The 26,611-nt window shown below is 36.2% G+C and overlaps 2 protein-coding genes across 2 annotated transcripts in view; one reads left to right on the top strand and one right to left on the bottom strand.

Moving 5' to 3' along the window:
• Positions 1-26,611, bottom strand: part of METTL8 (methyltransferase 8, tRNA N3-cytidine) — a 55,656-nt gene that overhangs the window by 27,445 nt on the left and 1,600 nt on the right. The window lies entirely within an intron of this gene.
• On the top strand, positions 52-21,902 carry DCAF17 (DDB1 and CUL4 associated factor 17). The gene is made up of 14 exons (XM_084524473.1): positions 52-326; positions 1,498-1,601; positions 2,992-3,082; positions 4,701-4,840; positions 5,912-5,990; positions 6,147-6,236; positions 8,345-8,452; positions 8,934-9,039; positions 12,631-12,773; positions 14,113-14,222; positions 14,655-14,745; positions 15,280-15,363; positions 16,472-16,627; positions 17,405-21,902. Exons 1-14 carry the CDS (start codon positions 180-182, stop codon positions 17,591-17,593), a joined length of 1,638 nt encoding a protein of 545 aa, XP_084380599.1. The 5' UTR covers positions 52-179; the 3' UTR covers positions 17,594-21,902.

The raw sequence follows: 26,611 nt of genomic DNA, 5'->3' as shown, positions 1-26,611 counted from the left end.
GAAAACTACAGTACCCGGCGGGCCGCGGGGCAGGCGGTGTCGGAACGGGGAAACTCGTCCCTGGGGGGTGCCTCGCCCTGCTCCGCGTCCCCTCGCGCTGGGCAAGGCGCGGAGGGCAGCGCGATCGGCTCGGGGAGGCCCCAAACACCGCAGGAGGCCGAGCGCTGCCCGGCGCCGGGATGCGCCCCGCCGGCTGTAAGGGGGCCGCCCGCCGCGCTCCCAACGCCTGCCGCCTGCTGGGCCGCAGGGCCCACGGCTTCTACGCCAGGGACGCGGGGGTCGCGCTGAGGAAGAACATGGGGCTGCTCAGGAGCCTGGTCTGCCAGGTAGCGGCGCCGCGCGGGGGGCTCGCGAGTCTTTGGGTCGCGCTAACAAGTTTGGGGGAAAAAGGAGCCGGGATTTTGCTGAAGAGAGGGAGAAGTGGTTGCGTTTATTGCATGAGACTCTGACCTAGAAACATACACAATACTGTGCCGTACAGAAACGGGAGAAGCACTTGTATGTCTAATAATCCCACTACGTAGAAACAGTCTCATATGAGATTTTATATCGCTTATTTCTTCTTCTAACGTGACTTAATATTAAATTTGCAATGTTTTAGGGAGCATCAGTGTTGAATGAAGTTTTCACAATAAAATAAGATAATCAGCAGAGGTCCTCAGGTAAACATAACCCTGAAGTGTCAGTGAAATTTCTTACAGAAAAAATAGGAATCAAACCACTTACAGACTAAATTTGATTTTGTTAACTGCTAGAAATGCACTGAATGCTATTGTGTCGAAGTGAGCTGGCAATTCTCTTCTACCTGAAAATTCATTTATCAGCAGTCAGGTAAATGGCCACTTACACTGCTAGATCTAAGGGCGTGCAAGGGTTATTGAAATAAAAATGAGTCTACCTGTCTCTCACACAAATTTATTTATTTATTTATTTATTTATTTATTTTTTAGAAACGTTTGGTAGTGCTGCAGAGCTATTGATGTCTGTAATGCCTGCAAGTAGCTTTATCAATGCGAGTAGTTTATCCCATTACCATTTCAGGTTCCTTTTGCAAATAACTCTCTATAAACAGTCTTTTATACCTTTCACACAATTCACCAAGAGCAAAATGGAATCAAGTTCAGTAAATTTAATTACATGCAAAAGAGATATATGTGTGTACTTACACAGTGGAGGATTTTATTCTTGATTGAAAAATTTTCTATTAAAATTGCCGGTCTTAATGCAGACAAGTTAATGACAAAATGTGCATTGCACATGCTGTCCGAAAGCTAAGAAAAAGATGTTTTAATTTAGTTCTTATAAAAGACAAATCTTCCCTAAAAGATCTTTTGATTTGGTTTAAAAAAGAATCCTTTATGTATTCAGCAAGAAAGGTTCATTTAAATTAAATTCAGCAAGAAAGGTTCATTTAAATTAAATTACTAAGCTGGGGGAACCAAGTATTTTCCCAAAGTATAATTTGTTACCAACTGTTGCAACCATTGTCTCTTTCAGGAAAGTACTACATTCAAGAATGTTTGGACGACTCATTCTGCATCTCCTATTGCTTATGAAAGAGGAAGAATTTACTTAGACAACTACCAGTGCTGTATTAGCAGGTAATAAATTTACAATAAAAAGTTACCCCAGCTTATAGTTTCAATACTGTGACGCTGTTTTTTAGAAACGTAGCTAACTTTGCTCATCCAAATAGTCCTTGTGAATTGAGTGGAATATACTTATGAGCAAAAAATAACTAGATACATAAATCTTTGTTAAATTACACTGAAATTCATTTGCCTCTTAAAGTAACAACCGCTTTGGTGAAGGAAAGCTTTTGTGTAACTTTTATGCTGTGTAACATTAGGTTTCAAGTGCACTTCAGGAGTTTCAGATGATCATCATTTTAGGATTTTGCACTAAGACAAATGAACAGTAATTCCCTTCTTTGTGATCCAGTAACCAGCAGTGTGCTGGTGTGAATGTGTCAATGCATTACAGAATCAGCCTTTGTAACAGGGTTGGTATGATGTCTACAAACTTTTAATTAAAGAAGTAAAGTATTGTTCATACAAAGGTACCAGGTGCTGAGTACTCGCTGCTTGTAATGCATGTTGCAGATCAGTTCACTGCTCTGATGTACTACTCTCCTATTCCATGAACTGCTGCAGAGGCACAGCTCAGAAACCACTAGGCACAGGGCAGGATAGAGGATGGGAAGTCCTGTTTACACCAGTCCTTGTCCTTGCTCCTTCTGCTTGTGAGGGAAGTAGTAGGGACTGGGAGAACTGTGTTAAGCTGTGGTCAGAACAGTATTGAGACAATGTAATATGATACATGAAAGACCAATTATTTTGTTGGTGTAAACCACTAAGAGTTAATTAAATTAATCTGTCATTTGCTCATGGTAGAGATAGAAATCTTACCCATGTTTCATTCATACATTGTCTCAATGCTTTCCAGTACTGGGGTAACTTGTCTAACGCCTTTCAAGGTTTGCTTTTGTTTCATCCTCTCCCTAAGGGGAAAACTGTGCACTTCTATGAAGATTTTATTCTAGTAGTAGGTTTCTTTTAATAAATATTTGTACATGATGCCATGCCTTTATACGACAGAAGGTAACACTGAAAGTGCCTCAGGGAAAGGTTCCAGGATAATGCTTAGTTTCTGGAATATGCTTTCTTTATAATGTCTATCTCTAAAGTAAGAACATTATTATTAACAGTAACTTAAAAAATTAGGAAAGGTTAGGTTTTAGATATTACTTTATACTAATATTGCTTATTAGGCTTTATTTTGAGAGCAATTTGAGATTAATTATTAGCCTAATATTACGCCTAATTATTAGGCTTAATTTGAGAGCAGTATTTACAAAGGAAAAAAGGTACCTAGATTTCTGACTTGTCTAAAGAGACAGGATTTGCAAAAGTGGAAAAAGTGTGTTAAATGACTTGTTGATAGAAAGTAGTTTATAAAATGAACTAATGATCAGCAATCATTTTCCTCCAGCATTGCCCAAGAGCCAAGAATACTTTATCAAAAGCCAAAGTGTTCTAAGTCAGAAAAAATAGAAGATGCTTTATTATTGGAATGCCCACTGGTAAGATTACTTTTTATTAGAGCATTGTTGTGGAAAAACAAATTAATATCTTTCAGTGGAATAGATTTAGAGCATTCTTTTCCTGTGAACTATTATTGTCAACATTTTTGTAGAGTTGAATCATTTAACTTATGTTTATTTATTTTGAGAGAATGTTTAGAGGTTTACTTCTCTGAATTTCTCAACAGTGCATTTGAATGCTTCTTCATGACTGTAGAAGATTTTTTAAAAACAGTGCTGTTGCCTTTATGTTTATGCAATTCTAATTCCTTACAGTATAAATTCTGTTGTAATCTATTATTTATTTTTGAGTTAGCATGGGAGTTTGTTTTCACCAGATCTGTTAAAGTTTTTTAAAAAAAAAAAAAAAAAAAAAAAAGGCAGATAAACTAATGACCTATTAAAGCAACTCTGTCCAAAACCTTTTCTGCTGTTTCCAGTTAATAGATTACATAATTTCCCTCTTTTCTTCCCTTACATTCATAGATATCTGTACATAGATGGTCAGTCTTGCCTCAGTATTTAGACTGAAGCTTGTTCTGTTTTCTCTCAAAGGTCAATTTTTAGAAAAGTTGGACGATTCATTTAGGCATTTTCCATTGAGTAGTGTAAAGAGAAGAAGGAAAAGTATTTCTTCATTCATGGGTTGTTCTGTTTGGTTTGAATCTTCTGATTCACTTAGTGGAATTTTTAACTATTAACATTTTGACAACACTGTGCTGGGATGTAATCTGGAATATATGAGGAAAAATAAATGAAAAATGCAAACAGAAAATCTACAAGATTTCTATATTGTTCTTTGTAGTGCCTATGGTACAGCAGTGTTGTGCAACTTGAATATCTTTCAGTTCAAGTTGAAAACTCTGTTCATTGCTATTACAGGTGGATTTTCCATTTGACTTCAAACCAACAATTTTTTTCGTATCTACAAAATTTTGACACATTTGATGCCAAGCAGTTGGACTGACAATCCTTAGTCTTCACGGTGTGATTTGTTGTTCTTAGCTTTTCTGAAGCAACTAATGGTTGCCATATAATTTCACTGTTTCATAAGAAAAGGTCCTTATGGTTACTCATATGGTGCTGATACAACTTAGTTCTAACAATCTAATTTTAGCACACAGATGAAAAGGCTGGACTCCTTAGACTGTAGAGAACACTTCCCTTTCTTGAGGGTTTTTTCATATTCCTAGAGACTAGGAATATTAGCCCAACATTTGAGGTGCCAAAAAACAAGCATCGTGAGGACCATCCTCAGCAGTTCCTGTTGAGTTACCTTTCAATGATTTATTTTGCAATACTTAAATAGATTTCTCATGAAGTTTGGTATCAGATGAATAAGCACTTATACTTCACTTATGCAAGGAAAGGAAGTCTTAAACGATGTGTTTTCTAGAAAAAGTAACTACCTTCCAAAAAATAAGATAACAGATTAGGTATGTAATAGTCAGCAATTTAGCACAGACATGAACTAAGAGATCCAGGTGTGATTAGGAGGAAGCTTTTCACCTTTAGCTTTTGAGGAATATGTATTCACTTTTGTTTTCTTGTTACTATGTTAAAATGTTATGTATCCTCCTGGTATAAACTTCTTTCTGATAATCTTTTTGTTATGTAGGGGGAAATGCTTCCAAATCCATCAGACTATAAATCTTCCCTTATAGTCTTGACAGCACAGAACTGGCTTCTGCGTCTCTCTGCTGACAGTGGGGAAATACTGGAAAAAATATACCTTGCGGGCTGTGGCTGCAAATTCAGGTATTAACATTGGCAAAGGTTTATGTAACTAACCATCATTAACACTAAAATGGAGAAAGGGAATCATGTTTATTTTGCAGTATATTAAGCTGTTCAATTTCTGTGCGTTCAGAAAGTATTGTTTTATTGATAATATATGCCTGGGGAAGGGCAACATCTATAATATTTAGCCAAAGGATGTAGAAGTTATTCTTTTATTGGAGGAAATTTGCACCAAATACAGAGAAGAAAAAGGGTGAAATCCCAAATTCCTCATCAAGCTTCACCCTATTTTTCCAGATCCTTCTTTGCTGCTGGTCATTGAACATAGTGGAAATATACTACCTTCGAAACACTCCCTGCAGATCAGAGGAATCATAGTTCTGGGAGTTTTTGGAGTGAAAGACAGCTCATAAAACCTTAGGTACCCACTCATACATATCCTATGGCTGACTACAGGTCTATTTGTGTAGCAGTTTTGCTAGAGTACTATTCCTGCACTCTGTTTTCTTTAGAAGAATTTCAGCAGCTAAAGTATCATGGTCTCAAAGTTGGTATCAAGTTCCACAAAAGCCACAAAAAACAGGCTACTATTTGCTTTTCTCTGACAATTTTATAGCCGTTAATATTGCAATAGACACATACCAGGAGAGGACCTCTAAGAACTATAAAACAAACCTTATAAAGCATAAGAAAAATATGTTTAAAAGTTAAAGTAAGCAGTTTTTAACTTCTCTGTAGGGTATCCATTTTTTTCTTTAAAAGCAGAACAGTTAGAGTTTCTGGCAAGGAGCGTGTTTTTTTTTCAGTTCTCAGAAGTAATGATCTTCTTTAGACTGAAGGATAAAAAAGCAGTGATTTGTGAAGGGACGGAAAGAAGACAGTGAATGTTCATACTTTCAAAAGTTTTGTCACAATCCTGTTCTGGAATAAGCCATTCCTGGTATCTAGTTCTGTGGCTTCTGCATTATTGCAAAATCTGCATAGTTACAATAGATTATATTTTACATTAAAATTATTTTAATATTATTATTTAAAATTTTATTAAAGGATTTTACAATGATTAAGACAGGCCTTCCCTGTCTCAAATAGGTACCTCAGCTGGGATACTCCTCAAGAAGTAATGGTTATAAAGTCAGCTCAGAATAAGCTGCCTGCAGCATCACGGCAGGTAAGTTTGTTGAAAAACTCTCATTTTTAGAAAATCAAGAAATTTACAAGGACAGATATGGAGACATTATGCTTTGTTACTATGGTAGAAGATGGCGATGTATAGTATAACAATGTAACAAGTATAACAACTACATTCAATATTGTTCCTTCCCAGGCAGGTATCCAACAGTCTGTACTATTCCATCTTGCTGTATTCCAAGTATTACCCCTTTCATTTGTTGGAATGCTAGAAATAAACAAAAAGGTAAGTTCAGTCTATAATGTAGTTGTATGAGAGGAATGATACAGGCAATTGTCTCAGGATTTTGGAAGTCTTACTTAGTGTTTTGGACGCTATTTTTTTAATTAGCACTAATGTTCTTTTAGTGTCTGGTAGTTGTGTTGAGGGAACATTAATAATTCCAGAAGAGAAAATGCAAATGCGTAGTTAGTGCATTACTTCTTGATGTGTAGGATTTCAGAACTTAGAGAAATTATAAGAATTAGAGAACTGTACAGTGTTTGTAGAGTTCTTTTTACCTCTTTAAAGATAGATATGCTTCTGATCAGTTCCTAGTAATGGCCTATGAATTCTATATACAGTTACAAATGTTTCAAACTTGTATTATCATTGATACCAGGTGGCAAGATATAAATATGTGTATTGATTTATGAGTCAAGAGGAAACAAGCTTTCAGAGGTTGGTTTGTGACCTGTAAGTAAGTGTATACATTAGGCAACTGCAAGCCAGATGACAAGTTCTAGTGCTCTGGTGAAAAAATGTCTCTTTAAAGTCAAGGCAGTTCTCGATACAACTTAAATTGGAACAGTGTGAACATGCAGAGTCTGTCTTCAAAGCTCTTTAAGCTATGGTCTTATTTAGAGTCCAGAGCTATTTAGCTGGTGCTGGGTTGGACTGAGGCTGTGAAAAGAGAATGAGCTGGTAAATGAAAGAAGGGGGGTTCAACAGTTTTTCATTTGGGCCCAAGAATGGTTAAGGACGCATTTCTGTTCAAAATTAGTATTTAGGACTGAAAAATACAAATGTTACCATTATCAAGGGTATTTTCAATCTGCTTGAGAATATCATGATGGATTCATCATGGTTATAACAGGCAGAATGTATGAGGAAAAGTACTTAATCCACTGGGCCTGTGCTGATCATCAGAGCAATTGTTACAACTAGGAATAAGGTTGGGGTAGAATTTGGAACTTGAGAGTACACCCAGAAGAGGAAGCAACCAGCGAATGCAATGCTAAACCTGATACGGATCAGGGGGATGGAACTGTTATGTTACAGTTAGGATTAGGATTACTCTTGAAGACTGCAGAATGAACCCAATGCCACAGCTTTGCTGAGATGGTATGCTACAATAAAGTCTAAGTTCAGACTTTAGGTCTCAAGGATAGTAATGAGAGTTTGGGACTGGGAGACTATTAAAGTTTGGGTCTGGCACCTTAAGCTAACAAATGCACTGAGAAAGTAACATAAGGCTAAAAAAAGACAAGGTCTAAGGGGTGAATTCACCTTTCAGGAACAAACTGATCACTAGATCATTCATAGAGTTAAGAATTAGGAGTATTCCAGCTTGGGTTTTATTTTCTTGAATTACATTTAAGCCTGTTTTAACCTTATTTTATTTGTTTTTTGTACAGTGATTCTGAATAAGAAATGAAAACTCTAGTCTTCCAAACATCTCAATATGAAAAAAATTACCAACTTTGCATGCTGTTATTCATTAAATATTAAGAACTACTGTTTTTTTTGTTGTTTTTTTTTTTTTTTTTTTAGTGGAGATGTTCTAAGGAGTAGCACAAATGAATACTTCATAATCATTAAAAGGGTAATCAGCTTCTCATGTATGTGTCTAATTTGAATTCAAAGAGGATCCTGTATTCTGTGACAGCTGGATAGTGTAGTTTTAGTACAGCTGTACACAGTCATAGAGCCATGATTAGACTAGTATTTCGCCCTGGTGATGAAGAAAGAACGGAAGATAGAAAATCAGTTCTTTTAGATTGAACTGTTAGCTTTGTTATCGACTTCCTGTGGGATGCTAGGTAGTAAAATCTATTCATCTCTTGTAATAACTGGGTAATATGATACAAAGACATAATGAGAACCAATTAGACAATAAATGTGCTTGCAGAATATGACTTACTTAATTCCAGGTGTTATCGCAGTGCAAAATATTACAGAAACTCAGCAGAACAGATGAGTTACAGAAACCTTCTTAAACTAAAACACTGGTCATAAGTTTTGGTCAGAGTCAAAAAGGAAGTTGATTGCATAATTAAGTATGTAATATTAACATTTTGCTTTCTCTCAATTATTTCTTCCTTAATAGAGTATTTTTATTTTCCCTTTTCCAGATATTTGGTAATAGCGTTACAGATGTTGATGTTTCTAATGGAATCCTTATTGTAATGTATAGCATGGGTCTGGTCAGGCTCTATAACTTCCAGGCCATCACTGAACAGGTACTGTGAAATTTTTCATACAATCCATGCTATGTTGTGGCAACAAATCATTAATATTCATGTAATGCCACATTGGTACATGGGGATTGTGTCAAAGGATAGAGATCTTGCCTAAATCTATTTACAATCTGAATATACAAATGGATGCACTATCAGAAAATTCTCCTCACACTAGTCACATGTAGAGAGGAGTTCTGTAAATGCTAGACCAGAGTGTGATGCTTTTTATATACATGGTCTGTAGTTACAGCAGCAAATACTAAGGGTAGAAAATGATGGGCATGGAAGATTGTTTGATCTGAAACTGAACCTCAGTGAGACTTTTACATTTGTCTTCTTCCTATAAAAAAACAGATGTTAATTCAAAAGTAAGACTTCAAGCAGCATCTAACAAGATAAGGAATGCAGCAGTAATGGAGCACTGAAATCAAACAGCAAGTAAATATGCGTCAATAAACTGAATTGTTCTGCATTATTTTAGTTCATGGAACAGCCGTTTGATTTGGGATGTGAATTCAACTGGAATGGTCAAGTGGGAGTTGTAGGAAAGTATCCATTTGGTCTTCCGTGTAACATTAAAATAACAGGTATTTATGATCTTTATATTATCTTGGCTTACATGGTTTATTTATGACTATTTTTAGCAGCAAGAACATTAAAATTACTGTCCTCAGATTGTGCTGCTATGCTTCTGTTTTTTCGTTACCGCAAAAATGCACTTTGCTTTACTTGTAATTACAAGAATTAATTAAATAGGACACAACCCAAAATGTTCCATGATTTTATGATTTGGTGACTTGCCTAGAAAATTAGTACAGAAACTAGCTATTTGAGAAACTTCGTAAGCAACACACAAAGTGGAAATACCTTCCTCGTTTCTGAGACACAACTGCTCCTGGGAAAGAGGAAGGGCTAGGACAACTGTTAGTAACACCCAAAAACTGTATATAGTACATAAACAAAAGGTGTCAAAGGAAGTTCAATCTGACTTGAAGAGTCAGAATTCAATGAGACAGGTTATAACTTGGCCAAATTGCATTTTCATTTTTCTAATTGTTGGAAATGTGCCAGTTTCAGTAAAGTTAATTCCCGAGGAGAGAAGAAATTATCTCTTAAAAACAATTCTTATGCCTCAAATCACTAACTTATGAATGTTCTGCTTTATGTAATGACTTTAACTTCTTTGAAACCAAACATTCACTTCTGCTGGTGCATTTGAGATTAGAATTTGATATTATGACTCTTAATAATTGACTAAAGTCTGAGACTTCCTGTGAAACGTTTTTCCCTTTGAAAATACACTTTCAAAAGCTCAAGTGAGGCACTTGAGAGGGGGAATTAAAAGCAGGTTTCACCAAAATCAAATAACGCATGCTTTCTTTCCTTAAATTTTTGAATATTTCTGTATTAAATGGCTTTCACAGGAGACTGTCCCCATAAAGTGCTTTTGATCTTTATGTTCACAAACAGTGTCATATAATAGGATACAAAACAGATTTATATAAACTTAATGAAATACAGACAAAGATAAAATGCAGACTTAGCTAAAGCTTTCAGTTATGATGCAATGTTGTATCAAAACAGAGTGATAGGTTGCTATAGTTGATGTCTCAGGTTCTGCAAAAAGAAATTTCTCCTCATTTTCCTCTCTGCTAAACCACAATTTAATGGCCCTATGGAAAACACGCTGTGGGAGCTTTAAAAAGAAGCCTGTACTAGATATGTTCTCATGTCTTACAGATCATTATAGTTTTTAGTTTTGATATTTAAAACCAATGTATTGGGGAAAATATTTTTGATCTTGAATCGCATTCAAGAATTTGTGGTTAGGAAGTTTTGAACTTAGGACAAACATTTACCATGGCTGCTGGTTGCAGATAGTTGCATTCCTGTGGTTTTTGAGCTTTTTTTTTTTTTTTTTTTGAGAATGAGATGGCTGACTGACTCTTCAGTGTAATGTAATGCTCCAGTGAGTGAGATTTTAACAGTTTCAGAGTTTAAACTTGTATTTACTGTAATTTAACTGTTCATAATTTTCCTGCTTATTTAGTCCTAGCTTCCCTACAGAAATTGCCAGAAGGGATGGCAATTAATATGGTGCTATTTTTATGGTGCATTAGGTACCCAAGAGGAAGTACAGAGAGATCAAAACACATAAGTTACTATGTACCTACCACAACCTTTACAGCTATTGACTGGTAAGAAAATTGATTTTGGTCACAGTGGAAAGAATGGAAAATGTAGCTATAAATCTTCATCTTATCAGTTTCTGAATGTCCAGAACTTAAAATTATAGCTTGATTTATTATTTTATGATTCAGTAATTTAAACAAAAACCAGAAGATATTCTGCTCTCTTTTTTTTTTTCCACAACATATTAGAACAAATACATGCTAGTGCTGCCAGGAACAACTTTGTGGCTTATGCTTAGATGAGACTGGAAACGAACAAAGGAAACGAATGAAGAGGCGCAAGTGGAGACTGAAAACTTGCAATTCTAGGGAAAGGACTCAGGAACAACGATAATAGGAAACGTTGAGCAACAAGAACAAGTGACACATAACAGGAAAGAGGGAGTTGAAGCAGCAGAGTCACGCTATCACCATGGTTTAGGTGATTACGACCTTGCAGTGTTTTGCCAAATGAGCATAAAAAGAAAGGTGTATCTTATGAGCAGCCTATACTGCTTAGGATTGCTGTATTACTGAAAACCATTTAAATCTATCATTTAGTCCATCCACCAGAATTTTTGAGGGACCTTTTTATTTTAAAGAATATATATAGTAAGTCTATGGGGGGAAATATTAACAAGTGTTCTTGGCCTGTTTTTCATTTTCTGACAGATTTTAATAAATGCAGGTCCTTTGCATATGCCTTCATCCTCAACATTCTCCACATTTTCTGCAGCTGCCTCAGTTTTCATAAACTATATACTTTGTTATATCTCACATGGAGTTTTCTATTTCCTATAGTCCAAAAGACAACTAGAAGACAGTCACTCTCCAGCTCAGGAAAGACTTCCTTTTCCATGGAAAGTGATTCCTTTCAATCTAAAGGGCTAAAGTTCTTTGAATTATGGATGAAAGAAAAAGAAAGAAGCACTATATAAACGTAATTTCTGATGTCATGTAAAATCTTGGCACTGTCAGGGTCTGGTTAATTAGCTGGACTAAGCAGGGCAAGAACAAGTCGAAATATGGGTGAGACCTTTGGGACAAAAACAAGTCTAGATAAGAACCTTGTTCTCATAGTAATTCAGCTTGGGTGTTTATGTTCTGCCTGTTTAAACATCCATGCTATTTACAGATTTTCTCTACACTTTGTCCCCCCGCCCCCCCCTTTTTTTTCAGCACTTCTTATTCTGTTAAAGAGAGATGTGTTTTGTTTTGTTTTGTTTTTCAGTTTAAAATTGATGCAGTCATAGCAGCTGTAGAAATTGCTTTTATTTAGCTATTTGATAAAAGTTATAAAAGTCCGTACAGAGTACATTTCTTTTCAAGATGCTTCTCTAACTTAGTACACAGAAGACCTGTAGGAATGGCATATTGTATCTCTGTAATTTATCCCAGCTGAACTGAAGGGAGAACTACGTTCCTTTTGCCATCAATTGCAAGAATTCTTTAATTTTGTTTATGAACTCGGCTACAGATTGAATAAATTGTGGTCCACACTATTTTGTTGGATTACATCAGAGGATAAGGAATATTTGGATTCAGGTATCTTTCTGTGTTTATTTCTGTTATTTAGGATTGCTGCTGTTAGCCTGTTTCCAGCTGTTAAGCACTATTTTTCTCAAGAGAATAGTGACCCTTTCGATGTGTAATTTGATCTGTTCTTAAGTCCATGCTCATTCAGATGAGATGAATTAATTTTAACTGTTTGCTGAGTCTTTGCTTATGAAGCTCATTTGGAGTGAAGTAAGTCAAAGATATCAGAAGAGCAGCTCAGCATGAAGATCTGAGAACTCAGTAACTTTCCACAGGGAATTGCAAATGTATGCCTGGAGGCTAGGTGAGGAAATATAGCTAGTGCTAGAAAAATTATAACAGCCAATGTATTTCCACCAGTCTTCAAAAGTGCTGAAGATGAATAACTTTGTTATAATTTAGAATTGTAAGCATCAATAGAACGATGATTGTTCTGCTACTAATGGTCTTAACGTTACCCAATATTTGCAGATACCCCACCTTTGCTATTTGAAGCATCTTCTCTGGAGAATGCATTTCAAATTGGAGGTTACCCTTGGCATTATATCATCACACCTAACAAGAAGAAACACAAAGGAGTCTTCTATATTTGTTCTCTGAAAGACAATGCTTTGGTAATATATTCAGGTAGCAGATTCTCTGGAATGAATGTGTTATCACATTTGTCCTCACCTCTCCTGAGTAGTGCTTGAAGTAACAAAGTCCTTTTTTCCAATGTGGCACTCGCATAGGGATCACCCCACATTGTTGTATCTGCTATCCAGTGAAGTCATGTTTTCTCCTGAATTAGTGTTGCTTCTGTGATTTCCTTAATCCCAATACAATCATAGCACTGCCAGTGCTACGTAGCGCTGTATTCCCATCTTTATAGACTCTAGCATAATCTCATACCTGATTCCTTGCATGGTAACATCTTAATTCATTTTTGACTGTTCAGCCTACCAAGTGGCTTGATGAAAGAAATATTTTAAGTTTCAAGACACTGCAGAGTAAGTTTTCGTAATGTTTATGGTTTATTCTTGATTTGTACCTTCTCTCTCTCTCTTTGGAAAGACTTTATTAATCAGCTTAATACAGCATCCCTATTTATTTATTTAATGTGCTGTTTGTCATATATTCTTTTGCATGAGCTCACCATCTCAGGCTTTATTTTGGATCTGCTTTTGACCTGAAGATACTTCTGTAGTATCAGCAGCTTCTGGCCTCTTAATTCACAATTCTTCACAAAAAACTTCTCATCTGTGAACGTCCTCATTTCTTTTACTAGCCTGATTGAATCAGTGATCCCTCTTCTGTCTCTTTTTATCTTCAAAACATCTTTCACAACTATAGCTGAAGATTAATTTTGATTCAAAAGGACTTGAGCAATCCTTTCTCACCTGTTGTTTTTTTTTTTCCTATATGGGTTCATGATTTGAAATTTTGAATGATTAGGTTAGCTGAATTTAACAGAAAGTAACTGCCAAAATCCCACAATTTTGACCATTTTGCTGCTGAAATCACAAGCTATACCAGGCTTATACATTCCACAAATACTTGCACAAGAGAGGCTGAGTCTGAGGTGTGATGCACAAGTCAAAGTTTGTACTAATGCTTTTCTCATGTCTTGACACAACTCAAATTGCTAGAATTATTTGAGTGTTTGCAGAATGTCGGGTACATCTTAATATTGTATAGTTTTACAAGAGGTTGGGCCACGTATAATCATGGTACAAGGCCATTGCTCATTGCATATTTAAAAAGTGTTGAAACTGTTCCATGGAATATCCATGAGAATTAGAACTGTCTGAGTTATTATTATTGATGTCCGCTGCCATCCTTTCTGATCTTGTTTGTCAGCAATATTTATAAATCTTCAGAGGAGCATGGAGAGGAGCTGAGTATTTCCTTTCTAAATTAGATCTGTGAGACTTTAAGTATAATAATATTCTAAGCTTTCCCTTCCTTCTTCAGGCAAAAAATGGCATACAGGATATGAAATGCTGTTCACTGGAACCTGATTGGATATATTTCCATCCAGATATGTCGGGCCGAATAATCCATGTGGGACCAAATTTGATAAAGTATGACCACTTTTCTTCCTCAAATTTTACTCTCATTAGGTGAAAAGTTGCAGAACTGCATAAATTCGGTAGTTTGATTATTTGTGGGCCGAAGCACTGTCATCAGCTCCTAGAAAGTGGAAAAATGATGAATTTGTCAGAATCAGGAGTCCTGGTAGAAACACCTGCAGATTTCTACATGATGAGTGTGGGCTTTGGCAGTCAACACTAGATTATGATATGAAAAAAAAATCTAGGACCAGTGTTAAAAATTTCACTGATACATGTAAATTACAAAAATAACTTATTTCAATTTCAGTTATTTGTGTTGGCTTTAAATATACCTGTGGTTTTTGTTTTGTTTTGTTTTGTTTTTTAACTATAAATATAGAACGTTTGTTGCAGGTGGATTTGAATGCATGACTCATTTTGTGATTTCTGTTTCTTTTATAGAGTCTTGAAGCTTAAGGAAGTTGAAAGTAATACAGACCAAACAGAAATTTCAGAAGACTTTATAATAGTGGCCAACAGAGAAGAAAACTGTGTGAGTTTAACAGGAATTTCTGATGTCTGAAATCATCGTGCATGATTTTGAGCAATACATGGGGTTTTTATGTATATTAGTAAGTGCTGTATTTTATGGGCATAACTCAAAGCTTTTTGAAGGATCTTACTCATCTTCATTGAACTTCTATTAAGCTGTAGGAAAGAAATTTTGAAAACAAATTACATTTTCTGGATAGTTTTTTGAATCCTCAAGTCTTTTCACAAGTTCTCAGCATTCTTTAAGATGTATAGTATAACTATATCACTGATGTAAAACATACAAAACGGTGACAGATTTCTTTCAAATGAAGGTGTTACGACGGATAATTTTGTGCATCTCACAAAAAAAAAGATGGCAGCAATAGGGCCATGTGTTGCTAATGCGTAAAACAAGATCCCAGAGTTTAAAGCAAAGTCAGAGAGCAAAAGATGTGAAATAGATGCGTTGTCAAATAGGTATAAAGAAACTATAATGTTCTGAAGTCCTGAGCCTTTTTTTTTTTTTTTTTTTTTTTTTTTTTTTTCTCCAAAGGTGAACAGCTCTGTTACTGTAACAGCTTCTGGTCGAGTGGTGAAAAAGCGTTATAACTTGCTGGATGATGACCCAGAACAAGAGGTAACTGATGTTCTGAATAAAAACAAGTCATGGACTTCTTTTTCATTTAAGAAGTTTAGCTAGACAGAAGTCATTCCTGTTACAGGTGCAGTGCCTGTAACCATTAGCTATATTAATCTTTGAGTTCTTTATCCATGTTCTGTGGCTGTCTTTGTCTCTTTGACTTAACTTCAAAGTATCTCACTCCCCCCTCTGCCTCCCACTTGTTTTCTCCACTGTTGGTGTTTGTTCTGTGGATAATCGGTTTCTTTTAAGAACTGAGCTAATGCCCCATGACACCGTCATAACTCCATGTGACTACAGTAGCACAGAAATTAAATGTTAATGTGATGAACCATTACTCTTCCTTCTATTCAAACACTTCCTTTAAGCATTTCTTCCAAAGTATTTTATGAACTGGAAGAAGCATATTTTTCCCTGCTTTAAATAAAAGACTAGAGGAACCAAGTCAATATAATCTAAATACCTAAACTATATTTTCTCTACCAGCTACTTTGATTTGATTGCAGGAGACAGTATTCAACACTTACTTTAAGTAACTGCTTCTTGAGAGTGAAAACAGCACATGCTGTGTGTTGAGTCTTCACACACACGGCCTCTTCAAGAGGCTGTGAAGAATATTTTGTAGCTTTCTATCTAGAGCTAGAATAAGCACAATGGTTAAAATTCATCAGTTTCTGGCAGTTATTCCTGTTCTTTATTTCTGACGAAAAAGATTTTACTGTTGTTAAGTACAGGACAGTCCTCCAGGTCTGTAGTTCATTTCTATTCACCTCTTTCAACATAATAAAAATTAGTCTGCACACTGTATTTTTGTTTCCTGTATGTTATATATAAAATGCATCAATTTGCACATTAAGACTGTTCAGAACATCAATTTATTCTCTTCCATTCTTAAGGAATTTTGCTAAAATACGTTAGACACTTTGTGCTGGGAAAGATGCCTGTTGTGTATCAGGCTGACAAAGTTTTCCTTGATGCCATAAGACTTAAGAATTAGAATTTTTCCAATTCTTCTTTTACCTGAAAGAAATAGCTGTACAATTTAGGAAGAAGGGAATGTGAAATTATGTTTCATACATGAACTTGGTTTTCTTTTTTTCCTAAGACATTCAAAATTGTAGACTATGAAGATGAATTGGATTTATTATCTACTGTGGCAGTTACTCAAATAGGAGCTGATGGAAGAGCTCACCTCGACTTACACTGTAACGAGCAGGGGATTCTACTTAAGAGTATTCCATTACTGGAATCCTGGGATGTGGTGAGAAGAATTCCTTTTTTGGTTGTTTGTGTTTTCTTTTTGTTTATACTAACATTTCCCATACCTGCTTATATACTGTTCTGCATTAATTTTTTGTTCAGATTTGAAGTAGATATATCAATTGTGTTGCCAAATGTTATGGATGAGATTTGCACAAAATAATAGTCATGACTCTATAAACATAAGTATTGCATCAGAAAGTAGTTCATTTATCTGAAAATCTTCATGATTTGAAATCAGTGTTTGTTGGTTGGTTGTGCTTTGGTTTTGTTTGTTCTGTTTTTCTTTAAGTCTTTCTGAAGTATTTATCAACTTGAATACTCACTCTCTGGCTAGTTACATCAGCTTAACTTTATAGCTCATAAATAGTCTCATTAACTTAACTAGAACTACTCATACATAGAATTAAGAGTGGACCCCACTGTGTATATTTGGAGAGATGCAATGGTTCATATAGTCCAAATTTAGGTACTAACGTAGATGGTCTGAATTATTCAGCACCTTTGATGCCTCTTTTATCATCATGTGTATAGGCAACTAAGGATCCAAACTTAACTCCAATGCTTTAACTTGTGCTTAGATTCCTAAAATAGGTGTGTAGAAAACCTCTGGAAGTTTAAAAATTCTGTCCCTTTTCTGGAAGGGCAGACTGTGCCCCAACACAAATTTCCTGTCTGATCAGGGAGATAACGCACACATGGAAAATGACACAGGCACAGTACTCTTAGTAAGCTGTGGAAATGGAAGCTGAAATCAGAATTATTTTTCTCATTTCAGACTTACAGTCATGAAGTTTACTTTGATAGAGACACTGTGTTACACATAGAACAGAAGCCTAACAGGAGGTTCAGCTGTTACGTTTACCAAATGGTCTGTGATACTGCAAAAGAAGATGAATGCTCACGCCGTGAAAAAACAGAAAGAGTGTTTTGTAAAAAAGGAGGGAGAATTTTTGAATATATTTAAGACATAACTACAGCAACTTCATTTTGGATGTTATTTAAGGACTTCATACATATGAATTAGTCAGCTACTGTTTTTCCTTCAGTGTTTAATTTTAACATTTCGTACTTTTTATGAGAAGTTTTTTACTTCCTTTTTTCTCTCTGATATTGTCCACTTGTTTGTAGTCCCTAGTGGCTTTTAATGTGTTTACCAGGTCATCATTAATGCTGGCTACAGCATTTCTTGGTTCTCTTGAGCAACTGCATTGAAATATTGGATGTCAAGGAGAAAGATGTAGACTCACTGATCGTCTACCATCTGCTGTGTTCTGTCTTCCGTAGTTTTACCTATGCAACTTTAATATAGACTGTTAATTAAACAAAGTATGTAAAACTGGATAGGATAAATTTTATATGTAGTAAAAAAAAATGGCAGTTACCATTAAAACACTTAAACAAAATCCTTCTGTTGATTTTGTTTCACATAAAACCACTTGAGTTTGCTGGTTGCCTTTGTTTTGGTTTAAATAAGTATGAATAAATAAGGCATGTTTATTGCCTTTTGTATATATATATTTTTATTATTTTATATGGATATACTTTCTTTTTTTAAAAAAAAGACATTTTTCTGTATTTCCCCATATTTAGGTTCATGAATGTTCAGTCTGAGCCAAAGCTACCATGAGTGCAGCATGTCTGATACATGAAAGTTCCATGTCGTATGCTCATTAAAAATACAAATGAACAAACAAAAAACAAGCAACCCCCAAGCTGTAGATTTTGTGGTCACAAAGTATGACCATGCAAATGACCAGGCGAAGTGACCAGATGCAAGTCAAAGATGTCCTCTGGGAGACTTAAGATGGTAATAAACAACAGTGGAAATACAGAGCAGCAGCAGCAACACTACTTGCACACTAACTTAAGAAAGTATTCACTTAATAGCCAGGAAAAGGCACTTGTCTATTACACTACTATGTAAGTATCAGGGAGATAAGAGGGCAGAAATTAACATGAATCTATAGGATCCAGCACTTAGGCAGAAATTTCTGTTCTGAGTGCGTATGGATTATTTATTTGTAACTAAATTCCTTTCACTAAGAATCTGTCACATCAGTCAATGATAACAAATCTAAACTACTTTACCATGGACAAGAAAAAAAATAGCCTAACTGAAAAGTAAGGCTATAAATACAATTCCTTAATTACAGAAGCAATACAATCGAAACTTTCTTTTTTCAGATACTCAAAAGTCACAACAACACTAAAGGAAAACAGAGGTGCATTAGTATATAAACAAGAAAAAAGATTTTCCTCTCCTGTTGTTTTCAATCTGTGTTCTTGACGAAACATAACGCTCTGCCTCTGTACTCCCTGTTGTCCTCTGTCCTTACTCTGCAATCTTACCAACAACTAATGACCAGAAGTTGACCAGTTGGAGAAGAATGCTACAGAGCTGTTTTTCATGATACTCCTCATCTCTTTTCTCCATCGCTATTTTTGATGTATGCAAATTGTTTTATATAGCTAGTAACACAACTGATGAAATTTTACTGTACTGTTGACAAGTTGGATATCTTTATTAATAAAGAACTACTACATGAAAACAAGTTGATAAGACTTAAAAGATACTTAATAAGGAAAAGTACAGTTGCCAGATGGTTGTGAATCATCTGTTTGGGGCCAGAGTAGATGGAGTAAAGCAGAAATACTGAAGCTATTTAACAGCTGATTTATTTCAAGAAAGGCGTCGTAATCATTTTGCTAGCCTTCACAAGAACCACGCAGAGAACCACGCGTGGGAGAACGCAGAGAATTTTATGGGATTTTTTTGCAGTTAATGACTATATTTTTGCAGTTAATGACTATACCAACCCCACTACCAACATGTGACGTTTTTGACATTTTCATGACATACATGTAGTTTTCCATATTGGTATTTCATTATCATTTTTGTTTGAATTGTTAAAACAGTTATTCCCAGAGCAAGACATTTACACTTCATTAGAGGATTGTTTATTAAGTAGTGCATGTTCTGTTCATGAAGATCAGCTTAAGCTTTCAAGATTCTGCTATGCTTTCTAGTGACTTATTTTGAAGCTACTGTGGACTTGTGATTGCATGTTAAATCAACAGTTGTACGTAGGTGTCCATCTATTGAAAAATGCAGCAATTTATAGTGAACAAAAGTCAGCCTAGACTTTGATGAAGAAGATTATGGGCTTTGTGTAAGAAACAATCATTCTCTATACACAGGATGTTGCTAAACTACACATAATGGCAGATGTTCCATCATGGAAGGTCACACCGAGATGTTTTCATTCAGAAACAGGAGAGATGTTTCCGTTCAATTTAAAACACCTACGTTATTTAAGAATTGAGAATCCGGAACACCAAGCCCTGAATATTTTCATGAACATACTCACAGCCCTGCTTAGAAATGGGCTGGGACACACCAGAGAATCTGAGTCAGTGAATGCTTATGCATTATGCTTTTCAAGTTGTGAACAGTAGTGTTGACTTCTGTACCTATGGGAAGCCCCAGAACATTCTAAAACTAAACTTTTATTTAAAAGGGATGAAAATCCTGACCACAAACCTATAGATTTTTACATTGCAAAAAATAACCCTATATCTGAACCAAACACAAGTATCTGCATGCTTGTTGGCAGTCCACCTGAATCAACTTTTTATTTCAAATTAAAGCCTGAAACAAAATCAATCCAGCAGAAAAAGGTAGTACCTTTCTTTGCCAGGAGATTTTATATGTAAGACACCTAAGCATTTTTAGTCATGGCTGCTGGCAGAGCTGTACTACTACGTTGTGTCAAATTGATACAAAATCTGAATAAAGGCATTAGATCTGACCTGTAGAACTATGCTTTCATGTCCATATAAGAGGAATGTAGAGAACTTTTCTCTTTTTTCTGATGTAAACTAGGTTACTTAGAAGTCTGTTACACAATCTGAATAATTCAGTATATTTAAGAGTGTCAGTATTTGTAAAGTTGAGAAATTCTGAGAATGCTATTGTGGTTTCCATTACAGAGATAAAAAAATATTCTTGTCCATCATAATTATCTCAGCAAGCACCAAAACGTGACATTAGTACCAAAAAAAAAAAAGAAAAAAGAAACAAAATTGCTCTAAAAAAAAAAAAAAAAGGAATAAATTCTTCAATATATTTTGTTTCCAATCTATAGATTCAGAAATTAAAATAAATAAAATAAATTAAATATCTGTATATATATCCTTCACAGGCAGTAGCTAACTGCTTTATTATCAGGAAACCCATTTACTGTTAGTTTTTTGATTTACAAAAAAAATTGGACTAAGGAACTATTCATGTGAAATTCTGAGTTCCCTTTGTTTTTCAGTGAGTGCTTATGACTCATGCAGTGGCTTCCAAAGTCTGTAGAAAAGGCCTCAAGTAATTAGATCAAATACAATCAAAAGTAACTGGACCAAGTACATACTTTAAAAGATTGAAGCTGAAAAGCTCACACTTCCATTATTTTCACTAACAGTAGATGCACAAGAAAAAAATATATATATATGTATGTATACAAAAAAGGTAAACATATACATATGAACTGTTAACCCAAGTAGAGATTCTCAAATGTATATTTCAAACATAAAATTGACGGGACCTTAAGCCATTCTTGCCAATGTTCCCAATCAGGGAATCACAGACGCGTTCTGCATTTTCTAGGTTTCTTTTTCTTCTCTTCTGGATATGTCCTGTTACTTCAACAGCAGAGTTTCTTGCTCATCTTATTCTCATTTTGCCTTTATTTTGCTCTTGTCATTGAGAAAAATACCTTCTTATTACTTAACAGTAACTGAAGATCACTGAAAACTCACCAACAAAAAACTTTTTTTTTTCCTTCTGGAACTGTGAGAGCTATCGCATATGATGGAAAAGCTTATGAACAAATTAATTTGCTTCCCAGTTATGATAGAGGTTGCTATTAGGAATATCTGGTAGAAAGATATACCACCTGCATAGAGTGGTATGTAGAGGGACTGGGTGTTTTCTTAAATACCAGTTGTGAGGGACTGATGTTACCCAATTAAATTAAAGTCTCTGGGCATTCTATAACTAAACAGGTTATGGACTCATGAATTCATTTGGGGTTTCCCTTAAGGTTGCTTGATTCCTACTTTCTGCTGCTGCCAGTATGTATAAAACCTAAATGATATGAGCAAAAAGGGGAAATAGTCAAAATGTGACTTCCTAAGGCTGAGCCACGCAAAAAAAAACAAAAACATATATATATAGGGCAGTGACTGAGTTCTTTTCTTTACAACTGTCAAGTATTGCCACTGTCAGAAGTACAGTATCTTTAAAAGACTTTTTTTTTTTGGTTAAGGTGTGTGAACTGATCTAATATATTTGTATTATGTGTAATATATGTATATATGTCTCACTAATTAAAAACATATGGCATATCTGTACATTCCGAATCTTTTCTTTATCTCCATGAACAACTGGAGAAATTTAGTTAGTCCCTCCTAAAACAAAAATTCAGATATTTTGGGGGGGGGGGGGGGGAGGGGGGAGAAGAGGTGCATTTGAAGGATAAATTAATAATACAGTAATTGCCAACTAGTCCTATTCACAAGAAAGTTTCTGTGTATCAACATAAATTCCACATGTCTCTCTTGATACACAGACTGAACAGGCCATGAGTACTAAAGCAATTAAACACATATTCCAGCATTTAAAATCAATTTTAGAGATTTTTAAGGGAGCATCTTTTTTTCTTTTTTTTTTTCTTTTTTTTTCCAGCTATTTCACAATCTTAGATTTTCAGTGAAGACCACTTGAAGCTCTCTGGTTGCTAGACTTGGCATTTGCGCAACCATAACTTCAGCGTTTATTTTTACTTTACTGAAGTTACAAAATGATGACCTAAATAACCTCCAGAAGCACCAAAAGACTTTTTTCTGCCAACTCATTCTCATGTTTTTAGATTAAATAAATTCAAAGGAGTCATACTGCTCGCTTTGGATAAGTGATTATAAATGAGCTGCATTTTTTTTTCTAACAATGAAAGCAACTAGGTCCCCTTCTTGCAGAGTGAATAGTTAAAATGATAAAATTATAAGAACTGCTTTGGTTGGTATAGCTTAACAGCTCATTTTATAAAATGGGAGTACAATTCCTTATTCTTGCATGGGTGTGGAAGGAATATTACACTTCTAGGAATATTATATTTTAAGGGAAATGTAAGTGCAGATTCTTAAGAACAGATAAAGAAAGCACGGAAGGAGAAGCTAAGATTCACTAGAATTACTTTGCACAGTGTCAAAAGTTGGGAGTTGGCACTCCCAACTGTTGACACCACATTTCAATTATGGTCCTTTATAATGCCAGTGCCCCTTATTTCTACTGCTTGAAAGCTGGCTTGATTGTATAACACATAAATATTTGGATTGTGGATCAAAGCAGCAAATTTCCAGCATTTCTACTTCAACAAAATTGTTTTTTATTCCCACTTATCCACTTCACTCTGGCTTCTCAATGATCTGATATCTGGACAGAGAAGCAAAAACAGCATCCCAGAAGTGCTACTCCCATTTTTGTTTGTATTTTTAATAATGTATGAAGAACTTCCCAGTGAGTGCCTAGGGACTGAAAAGATAGGGGAGTGGCTTGATAAGATTTGCTGCAATTTAGAGTAAGAAGCATTTCAAGAGTGCACACCCTTTTTTTCTGCTAAGTATTCACTGACAAGGCTGCTGAGCAGTGGTGAAGAAAATGAAATAGCACAAGCTAAACAAGAAGCATAAGCAGTAACATTTTACAATCTTGCTTTGGGAGTTCCAGCTCCTGCTCCGCAGTCTCACGATTTTCAAAAATTGTTACAGAAGGCTTTAAATTATTAGAAAAATATTTTACAACTCACAGAACCAAAATGTTTATGGATTAAAATAATAAAGAGTTTCACTGCATAGGTAATAACTCATATAGAAATTTGGTCAAAAGCTGCACTATCATCTACTTTATCTCAGTGAAAGCTCTCTAAAGGGTGGAGAGTAAGTAAAAATTACTTCAAGGAAAGGTCCCGTTCAATATTCCCAATTTTTGCAAAAATTGGTGGTGTCTTCAACAGCAAAGGTCAAATGGCTCTGCTTCATAGACATGGATCTGGCTGCCAAAAAGAGCAGAAGGATCATTCTGAGCTGTCAGCACCACTCAAGCACTAATTACTTAAACTCACTTGTCAGTATTACTCCTGGTAAGGTAACTCCTGAGGGAATACTTCTAAAGCTTTCATAACAGCCAGCTCAGTTAGCACTATCTCAGCAGTTTTGTTTGTTTATAAGATGAACAGCCACCAGCCTTCTGAAAAGCTCATCCAAGTGCTTTGAGGGACACTGTAACCACTTTGGAATGTCCTGTTCTAAGGGCTGGATCTTCAGTGATTTGTCCAGCCTGGAAAAACAGATAAAGTTGTTGCTGCTGAAAGACAATCCAATGTCTTCCTAACTATAGCTCTCACAACTCAGTTACTGGTCACTGGGAATTCTAATTTCACTACTTGTATTTAAACAGTTACATCAAAAAAAAAAAAAAAAAAAAAAAAAAAAAAAAAAAAAACAAGGTAATGATCTATGAGGATATGGTGTGCTGCTTAGGTAAACATCTACGTAGATTTACATCTAGAGTGCTGCTCTCAAAGTGTATGAATGATACAGCAGCTATGGCAGAGGTTGCTGAGTAGCCATGCACCACAGGCACCATACAGGCAGGAGGCCATTTCCGCTTCTCCAAAGTAACGTGCAAGTAGTCCAGTTTTCTACTTTGTAGGTTCTTACAAACCTGAAGTCACAGTCATCCTGCTTCTACACCTGGCAATGCAGCAGCACAAAGAAAGTTTGTATTAGCTGATGTCCTGACAACTGCTAAGAGAAGCAGCAAACAGAGAACAGGCACTGTTCTGAAAAAAACATCAACACGCTCTAGGAGACAGAGGCCTTTGGAAAGAACAGAGATCTTGAACTACTGTGGCACCTATCCACAGCAATGGTAAACAAAAGCAGGTGTTCACTGATCCATAAGATCTGACAGCCCCATTCAGGCTATGCCAGTAGGGGTTCATGTTCTGAACTCATGTTTGAATCCTGTGTGCAGCTGAGCCCTCAACAGCCAACTGTACGATACAGTTCCCTCCTGCATGTAACTGTGCAATCCCCTCTGATGTTGCAGCAGTGCTAAAGATTGCTTCAGATCCCATACCAATCCAACACAGGGATCAAGTGGGCAAAAAGAGTTGGAAGAATGGGAAACAGAGAAATACCAGCAGGAGTTCCTAACTGTGTTGCCAGAAACATCTTCTACATTAGACTTTCCCTAAAGCCCACTTTAATTGACCCAACAATTATTTTGCTCTTGATTCTGGTTTGGTGTGTTCGACACTGTCTAAGCTTTCAAATTTCTATTTTAAAAACAATTTGTTCATATTTAGCTGGCAAAACTGGGCCTCAGATTTCAGTTCAATAAAATTCTGTGTTTGCTCTTGTTACTGGCTGCTTTAACAGGGTTTGAGCTATACGAAGTCATTAAAGGCGTATGGGATATATGGACTTACGCTTAAGTAAAATCCACTTGGGTAGAAGGTTCCTAAATGGGACTGTTAGGGCGACTGGATGTAATCAAAGCACTTTACACTTTTTGAAACTATTATTTCAGATTTTCTATAGACTCAATAGTATGATATACCAGTTTATATTTATTTTAAAGAATTTTTTGCAACTCTAACAAAATGTTGTAAGCAAATACTGGAGCCTGATGTACTAGAAAGATATACCAGTTTAGTTGTTTGTAACCTTGATTTTATCATTACAGCTAAAGCTGACTTCAAAATATCTTAAACTGGGGATATCAGCAGATGAGCCCCAGTATATCATGCTGTAACTTTTTAAGGTGGCTTCAGTTGTCATTATTCACCCAGACCCTGTCACAGGCTAGCATCTCCCTATGACAGGCAGCTGAATGGAAATGTGCTTGTGCTTCAGCTGCTTTAAGGAAAATAATGCGGGTGCTTACAGCTTTGGCAAATTCTCATGGCTTTTGCAGCAGTTGTTAAATTAATGTCCCAGTGCTTTAACAGAAGTTATACTCCTACTGCAAAATTGGCAGGAGGAAACAAGGGCCAGGACCCAATTACTCCAACGCAAAAGTCAGTATCTTACCAACAATAAGCAGAGACAGTGAGCTTGAATTAGGACCTTGGATTCACAAAATTTGTCAGTCTGTCAATGCCCTTAAACTGTTAATGGACCATGGAATTTCTGAAATAGGGCCATGTAGATGATTAAAGGACTGGAGCACCCATCAGATGAGGAGAGACTGAGAGAGCTGGGACTCTTCAGCCTGGAGAAGATATCTCAGGGGGATCTTATCAGTGTGTACAAAATACCTCAGCCAGGAATGAGTGTTTCTCTCACCACTGCCTGCTCTGCCCCTCAGGCTGGACAGAGAGGTATGTTTGTGAAGAAATGTTTGGGGAGAAACACCCCATGATAGAGACTTCAGTGCAAAGCAGCATCAGGAGTGCTGGCACCTCTCCTCTCCACTAATGGTAATGGTGCAAAACATCCAGCCCAGAACAACGCTTTCTTCACTCATCCTTCTGCGCACCATGACCTTGCAACATGGCAGCTTCACTAGGCTGCTGGGGAAAGGATTGATGCTCTTCTGTGTCCTGTCACTTTGTTTTCCTGCTGGCAGAACAGAAGTGGTGCCAGCAGCCTCAGGCTGGAAGGGAGCAGAAACAGATGAGAAGCAGAAATGGAGGCAAAGTGGGACACCTATACCTGGGACATCCTAAACTGGGCTATCTGTACTACACTGCAAAAGGTGGTGCTGCCGATTACTTATCTATTAATTTTGGAGCTGGAATCATGCAGATTTAAGTCCAAGGACAGCTGGGCACTGATGGAAATATAATATGAAATGAGCCACATAAGCTCTCAGGTGGTGACAGAACTCCCCATAACCCAGTCTATCTTTGTGTCTTGCTGCTACAGG

The sequence above is a fragment of the Aythya ferina genome, assembly GCF_964211825.1.
Source record: "Aythya ferina genome assembly, chromosome: 6".
Classification (NCBI taxonomy): domain Eukaryota; kingdom Metazoa; phylum Chordata; class Aves; order Anseriformes; family Anatidae; genus Aythya; species Aythya ferina.
This window is presented reverse-complemented; position numbering and strand designations above follow the sequence as displayed.